The sequence below is a fragment of the Alnus glutinosa genome, chromosome 1 (assembly GCF_958979055.1).
Source record: "Alnus glutinosa chromosome 1, dhAlnGlut1.1, whole genome shotgun sequence".
Taxonomy (NCBI): Eukaryota; Viridiplantae; Streptophyta; class Magnoliopsida; order Fagales; family Betulaceae; genus Alnus; species Alnus glutinosa.
Genome location: NC_084886.1, coordinates 37,327,174 through 37,335,484, shown reverse-complemented (window position 1 = coordinate 37,335,484; position 8,311 = coordinate 37,327,174). Strand labels below are relative to the sequence as shown.

Sequence of the window (8,311 nt, the reverse complement as noted above, 5' to 3'; positions counted from 1 at the left end):
CGCCTTACTTTGTGCCCGTAACGTATCTTCCGTTTCCTTGCTGAGCTGTTCCCTTCGCAACCTAGGGTTTGGGAGTGAGGATTCCCCACCGCCGTCCGACTCCTTCTCTGACGTCCGAGTACGCCATTGCTGAAAGGCACCAGATTGGGAGCTTTTGTCTGGCAGTTCCCAACCTTGCATCCCTGTAGTGGGTCGGCCTTCTCTTCGCACGTCTCCCCCTGTACCCCTTCTGGGAAGGAATGCTACTCGTAGCCATGGCCCATATGGATACCCCTCTTCGTCCCCATTCTTCTTCCCTGCGCCCTGCTCATTACACCCCGTCCTCCCATGTTCAATGACACCACATTTGTAACAGAACTTAGGCAGTTTCTCAAATTTGAAAGCTACCCAAGTTGAACGGCCCTGAAGATGTAACATTCGTCCCCGCGCTAATGGTCTGGACAGATCGATCGAAACCTTCACCCGTAAATATTCACCCCATCCAGCCGCATCCTCACACACGTCCACTTCTTCCACCAAACCAACTGAAGCCCCTATCTTTTCTCCGGTTGTTTTGCCCATGCACGCTAGTGGGAGGTTGTACATCCGGATCCAAAAAGATTCACGCTCAAACTTCAGATCTTTCGGTGGAGTCAGCCCATCAAAATTAGCCAAAGAAACCAAATGTCCGTCAAAAATCCACGGTCTCCCTTCTAGGATCCAAGTTTTGTCCTCTCCATATTCAAATTCTGCAATGAATAAATTCTCTCCAATAACATTGAACAGTAGCTCCCCCATCGGACGCCAGATCCGGGTCAATGGGGCCTTGTAGTATTCCTTCGGAATAATCCGCTCCGCAATCAGTTTCCCTACTATACACGTTCTCCCCCTCTTCACCAAAGGCTCGATCTCCGGTGCTTCCAGAATAACTCCCACATTTTCTTCCTCTCGTAGTGAAAGTTTTCCCCACATGGAAGACAACTCCTCCATCAAACCACCCTAGTCAAGAAAAAAAACACACCCGTGTTATGACAAAAACTCTACGTCCAGGGACGAGAGGGACTACAGCTTCACCTCCTCGTTCGCAAGAGAAACTCAGAGGGAAGGGACCATTAAAACACTTTTTCAAACAAAAAAGAAATACCAACTATGTGTTTTGTTTGCTTTTGAAAGCAAAATAAGGCAAAAAAATTATTTGATTAAGCATTGAACGTGATGTAAGAGAATTTATTTGATTGCATTAAATGTTGAGTGAAAAATTTTGTTTTATTTTGTAAGATTTGGCTTAGGTATTGTAAAAAAAAATTACAACACCATCTTGACCATCAAAAAAATTACATCACCTATGCTGTAATATTTGGAATTTATATTTTCTTTTTGCTTCCTTTTTAAATTTTTTTTTTAAATACTTCTTTTCGTTATAAACTACACCTATGTGAACAAATATTTTAAGAAGTCTTACTTTTTTTGAGTTAAAATAAAACTAAAGATCTTAACCTTTATTGTCTTTTTATTGAAAGATGTGTGATAATTTTTTTTTTTTTTACAAACTTTTTTTAACCTATAATAAAAAGTACGATATTATGTTTAAATTCTGAAATTAAATTATAAACAAGAATCCCGCGCATAGAGTGGGTTATGAGCTAGTGGAAGATTATATGGGAGTTATATAATATAACACATGTTACCCGCTTCTACCCCTTTCTGCTGAAAACAAAGGCTACAAGTCGTTCGGTGAAGTTAGAAAACGTCTTTGCTACATATCGTTTTGGGAGTGACTATCCTCTAAGTCGGTTAAAAAAATGCGTGTCGCTTTATATAGCCAGACCTAGTCTTCTTCCTATTCTCCTTTCAGATCTCGCTGCAAGACAAAACAAGGTAAGCTTCGCACCCCATCCTTCGAGTTTTCTTCTGATTTCGCATTCAATTTCTAGTGTTTTGTTTTCTCATTTATATTCGAATAATTTTCTTAGCTTTTGTTGCTTCGGAGTCTGATTATTCGATTTTTGGTTTTTCTTTTATCGGATTTTGAAGTAACTGCATTTCTAGAAGGTTTGTTACAGGAAGAGACTCGACATATAGGGCTTGATCTTTTCTGGGCTTTGTGATTTGGTTTCTGTAATTCTTAGGGTTTTATCAGATTGGACTATTGTTCGGTTGATTTGATACTAGGGTTTTGGATATGCTTCTGGTCCGTTCGATTTAATCGTCTAGTAATTGAGAAATCAGAAGAGATTTGCAGTGATATGTTATTTTCTATGTGTTGATTTTGTCTCAATAAAACGTGGGGAATCTTTATGAAAGCTAATTCTTATAATTGAATTAGGCGTCTTGTGTTTTCGATTGGTTTTGAATTGCTGAAAAGCTTGGTATGTTTTTCCGGTTGTGAATCTGTTATCTGTAATTTTTTCAACGTTCAGTCGTGTTTGGTTATAATTTGTTGAGTTCTTGGATGGGCAATTTTTTTTTTTTTTTTTTTTTTTTTTTTTTTTTTTTTATTACTTTTTATTGCATATATAATCAAAGGAATTTTGTTCTGAGTTTGTCTATCTTGAGTGTGTTTAGCGGTATGTGCTTTTTGTTTCTCACTACTTTTGAGTTGTGGGGTTTCCAACATTGTTTACACAGAAATGCGAATATTTTAAAAATGGGAATGACTTATGAAAATCTTGCATGCAGGTTGTTGGAGGATCTGGGTGGTATTTGTATCAAATTAGAGATTGGGGGTATTGCATTTGTTTGTGAGATTGGAAAACTGTGTATTCTTGTTTAGATATTGAAACATAGAACATGTCTAGCAAGAAGGAAGAGAAAGGCCAGGCTGCAGCTGAAAGAATCAAGGCAGCAACCTTGAGTGCTGCAAAGGGTCTTAGTCGTGCTCAGGCTGAAAGGGCAGCGGCTGCTGCAGCCCGAAATGTTAATGCTTATGGGCAGAAGGAAGAAGGGCCTAGCAGATGGCAGGAGAAAAGGGAAGCAAAGAGGCAGATGTATCTATTTAGTACTGAAAAGGCTGTGAGATTGGGTGAAAGAAAAGACCTTAAGGCTTCTATGTCTACCACAGGTGGTGTGGCTTCACAGTGCCAGAAGTGTTTCGAGAGTGGGCATTGGACCTATGAATGCAAAAATGAACGAGTTTACATCTCACGACCCTCTCGGACCCAGCAGCTCAAGAACCCCAAATTGAGGATGAAGGTGTCAATCTCTTATGATCTAGATAATCCAGATGTTAAGGAGGAGAAGGCCGAAAAGAGTTCTAAGAAAAGCAAAAGGAAGCATCGACCAGCTTCTGATTCTGGTAGTGATAGTGAGGCTTCAGTTTTTGAGACTGATAGTGGGGCATCATCAGTTACGGGATCAGATTCTTCTTCAGAGGAAAGTAGTTCGGGTTACAGTTCATCATCTGATTCAGAAGAGGAGAGGAGGCAGCGGAGGAAGAAAAAGAAGCAGAAGAGGGGAAGGCGTAAGAGTTACAGCACATCTTCTGAGTCTTCTGATTCGGACTCGGCTTCAGAGTCTGATTCTGATGATAGGAGCAGTCGCAGGAAGAGCAGGAGGCATGGCCGAAGGCGCTGAAGGATTTACTCTTAGACAGTATGGAGCATTGTATTGCAGTGATATTTGCCTTTTCAGTTGTACTTGTTTGTCATTAACCTTGGATCTCTACCAGCTCCAAATATACTCTTGTGTGTTACTGTGGAGCTTAGTGATGGTTTGATGCATGTTGCAAGTTGGGCCTTCTAAAATAAGCTTAGCAAATGTTTTCTTTCGACTGTTGCGTTCTAGGAAATATATCAGATTCTCTGTTGTTACTTCTTGTCATATTGCACTTTTTCTTTGTACATTTTCCATTCTCCTTTAAGCTGTTCAAACAAGAAAGCAGGGGTGCCACTAATGATGCAAGTAAAGCTTCAGTTTCTTCAAAATCTCGAGTTCACCATTGCCAGTTTTGAGGATCATGACGGGTTTCCATGGTTTTGAAGTAATAAATTTGGTAGAACATGAAAAAAAAATATAAAAAAAAAATTGCATTTGATCTTTTAGGTGTCGTAATTTATTTTCTTTTGCATCGAATCATGTAAGCGTCTTCTAGAGAGGCTTCCAACCTTCTTCCTTGCATACGTTTTGCCTTGTCAGGTCCTGAAGTTCCAACAGAAGTACTTTAGATTTACTTGGACGAGACTAGAATCAATAAATCTATCATGTAGACTACTTTAGTCTGGGATTAAATTCATCGCTTCAAAACCATAAATTAATCTGATACTGCCTGGCGGAGCAGTGACAAGAAATAGTTTGTCCAAAGGCCATTGCCAGCTTCACTCAAAAATTTACTGTCAGATCTCTCACAAAGCAGAAAGTACAGGGAATGCAAGGAAGAGTGAATTGTGGATGTGACTCAGCACTAGAACGGCCGAACTTCTCTCAGTTGTGCTGCTTATTCCATGGATAATAAATGGTTAATTCAGGATGGGGTGCAATAAGCAGTCGAGCTCCAAGGACTAGGTCCTGCTTTGGAACTTGCAGGAAGAGTCTGCTTCAAAAGTATCTCTGAAAATGAGTGTGTATAAGTTCTGCCCTGAATGGTTAGTCTTCATTCCTCTTATATTCACCACATCCCCTGCAACCAAATGCCACAAACAGGTCCAGGTAGGTCTGATAAAGATCTTTTTTGTCTCTCGTCTTTCCCCGCCCTGTAGACTTAAAAAAGACAACGATAATTGAACTATGTAGACAGTGAAATAGGGTGAGTTAAATACTGGCTGGGTCTTGAGCTGTGCCCTCTGCCTACAGAAAATATGATGTGTTTTGAACCCCAAGCTTCCCACGCCCACCTTATATGCACACACCTCCACCACCCAATATTTTCCAAGGTTAAATATTTTATGGCAGCTGAAACATTTTATGTCAGCGGCTACATCTTTTGCGTCCTCTTCTTCTTACAAACACATTTCTTCCCTTGGCTTCGTTGGTAAGGAGTTTTTTTTTTTTTTTTTTTTTTTTGAGAATAGTAATAAGAAGTGATTAATGTGATATAATAGTTAAAAGAAATTTGAATTTTTTATGAGAGAAAAGTAAAGAAAATTATTTAGTAATAGAAAAAAAGAGATTTATTTATTTATTTATTTATTTTATTTTTTTTATTTTTGGGAGAAATGAGAAGAAAAAGAAAAAGAAAAAAAGGGGAGGAGTATGATGCCAAACACACCCAAATCCCAGGACCTAGGGACGAGGTCCATTTAGAAGGGAAATGAATGTTACGGATGAGATAGGATTAGAATTTAGGTTAGAGTAGGATTTTATTTAGTAAGAATTAGGATTATTTTAAGAATTTGTTTTTATGCATTAGGATTAAGATTAATTTTATCCTTATTTTAAGATTCAAATTCTTATCAATTTGGGTGTCATCTCATTGTAAGTCTATTCAAAGACTGTTCTAATGCTAATAAATTTCTCAAGAACTAATTTTCAAACTTTCTGTTTGAAAGTGGCAACGTATTCTTTAAGAACCGATCCAAAATTATTCTGTTACGCACTTGAGAAATTGGGCACGTAACAACCATTTTTTTTAAATCAAAATAATTATAGAGAGAAAAAATGAAAAATGATACTTTAATCAAGCATGTAATCGGATCAAAATTTATTTATACGATGAGTTTGTAAGAAATTTCATATAACTCACATATAAAATTGATATGTGTCCTTTGGCATTTGAGAAGCACATGTTGTTTTAATAGCTTGTGTTTTTTACATGCTTTTTTAATAGCATTAATAAAAAAAAAAAAATGTGATTTTCACATGTTTAAATGACACATGTTACTCTTATATGTGGATTGTATGAAATTTCCTATAAATCAGCTTGTAGAAAATTTATGTCCTTGAACTGTGGTGAGACAGATAAGCACACTCTTGTGGCTACTTTTTACTCTATGTCCAAATAACAAATAATAGCTTAAGCTTGGTTAATAGAAATAGGATACTCATTAAAAAAATATATATATATATCAATAAAAACGACAAGGGATTTAAACTACTTTTTAATAGAAAATTACTTATTGAGCCCATGTGGAATCCAACCCCACAACAGACATGCACAATAAAACAGTAATATATATAAATAAATTACTGCAGTAAATAAAATATGAGCAAAACACAAAGATAATCACACCTAACAATCAATTAACACAATAATTTTGGTTATGAAATGGAAATCCTTTGAGCATCTCAAAGGTAAAATTACTCTTGGGCAGCCAAACTTAAAAGCCAATTAATATAAAAGATTCAAGTACATACAAAGTGAACTTACAACCCCTTTGTAAAATACTTAGACTTCGTACGTACGCAGGCAAACTCTTCGACAGGCTCCAAGCTAATCACTAGCCAATCTTCTATATATGAACTCCTTATTGGCCCACTTGTAGACTTTGAACACTTGAAGGTTTTAAATGATGGTGTGTGGTTTGAACAACAAACTCTAAGAAAGGGAAAACATTAATGGCTCTCAAGAAATACTCTCTTGGCTCGTAAGGTTGAAGCTAGGCAACATTTCAAGAGATTCTAAGGCTTAGGCTTCACACTGTACACAATAAGCAACCTTATATATTTAAAGGTTGGGAGAAAAGCCATCTGCAACATATAAAAAGGAATGATTTTTATTGTAGGTTTTCTCGCGGCGTTAGGAAGGGTTCAAAACTGTTAGGACGATCACTAGGGTTTCATTGCACTCGACAGCTCAGTAGTGTCACGACGGTTTTGGTGACAATATAGGAAATGGAGCTCTCGGGAAGTCATCTTCCACAGATAGCGTCATGACGGTCCAGGTGACAGAGCTCTTAGGAGTCCCCTATTTCAATCAGCATCACAACGGTCTTGGTGACTGTGCTTTCAGGAATCCCCTACTAGTATCTATTTATGGCGGGGTGTTATAGCACTAGTGGTGGGCGCTCGACCTCCTCTCACTATATGAGGGGCATTTGTTCGCCCCTCACTTTTTCGTCAAAGAAGGGCAGACGACCGCTCCTCAACCGGTGAAGGACAATCCCTCATTTTTTAATCTTATTTTATTTTATTTCAAGGTAAAACTACAATTTTATAATAAGCTAAGATCTTGTTAGTGATTATGTTTGGAAATATATATAGCTTTTAAGCTAAAAAAGAGCTTTTAGGAAAAAGTTTTATTTTTTAGTTTTTTTCAAAAGTGCGTTTTGACAATATTTTTTGAGTAAAAAAGTCAAAGAAATACTTTTGTGAGTTTTTATCATATATACCTTTTTATTTGGCACAACTTTTTAGGTACTAAAAGTACTTTTTAAGATTCCTAACGCAATTCCAAACAGGTTATAAGAGCATCCTCATTGGCCTCTCCAACTTAAAAATTTCATCAAAATTTGGAGAAAGGTCTCAAAAAACACTATGCATTGGACTCCCTATAATTTCTCCAAACTAATATTTGTCAAAAACTCTCACCAAATTTAACCCCACTTCTCTCACGCTATTCAATAAAATAGTATTTCCTTCTCACTTCCCGCCCATCTCACTTTTCCTCCGCACCATCAGTCTTCCGCTTCATCTCTCTATGCAGCTAGCCCAATTTCTTTGTGCAATTTCTTCATCAAAATCCAAACGAGTTCATCACGGTAATTTCCCTCTCTCTCACTCTGTTTCTTCTCAAAGCTGAGTTCTTCATGGTACATATATCTCTCTCTCTCTCTCCCTCTGTCTCTCCTTCTCTCTCGCTCTCTCTGCTATACAACACCGAGAGAGAGTCCATTAACGTCTGGGTGACTGGGTGACTCTCTCTCTCTCTCTCTCTCTCTCTCTCTCTCTCTCTCTCTCCCTTTCTTGCACTTGAAGACGTCTGGGTGACGATTTCTTCTGGCCCATCTCAATTTTTTTACAAAGATTTGGTTTTTTTATATGGGTATTGATTTCAGGTTCAAAGATCTAATTTTTTTCCATCTAGGTATGATGATTGCTATAGATGTGAATAAATGAACTTCTGCATTGATTTTTTTCATCTATAATTTGGGTTTATGATGTTGTTATAGTTTTAGCTTAAATTTCCTCACTTTATCAATTCAAGGTTGAATAATTAAGAGTCCCTCAATAGTCTGTTGTTGGATTTGCGTGATTGGGTTAAATGGCACACTACCCGCAAACAAAAGTGCGAATCTTCTCAACATGTAAGTGCATAAGACATTATGTGCATTCACAAGATTATAGTGAGATATACCAATCATATTGGAGAATGTGCTTTTACATTGGGAGATCATAATTTTAGGTGATGCACTCAAGTTAATACAAGTTTTGATCTCCATGCAATAAATTACTGTTTACC

The 8,311-nt window shown here is 37.5% G+C and overlaps 1 protein-coding gene across 1 annotated transcript; it reads left to right on the top strand.

Annotated features, from left to right (window-relative positions):
• Nucleotides 1-1,822: 1,822 nt before the first annotated feature.
• On the top strand, nt 1,823-3,798 carry LOC133879934 (uncharacterized). The gene is made up of 2 exons (XM_062318758.1): nt 1,823-1,857; nt 2,659-3,798. The coding sequence occupies exon 2, from the start codon at nt 2,770-2,772 to the stop codon at nt 3,550-3,552; it is 783 nt and encodes a 260-aa protein (XP_062174742.1). The 5' UTR covers nt 1,823-1,857; nt 2,659-2,769; the 3' UTR covers nt 3,553-3,798.
• The last annotated feature ends 4,513 nt before the right edge of the window (nt 3,799-8,311 follow it).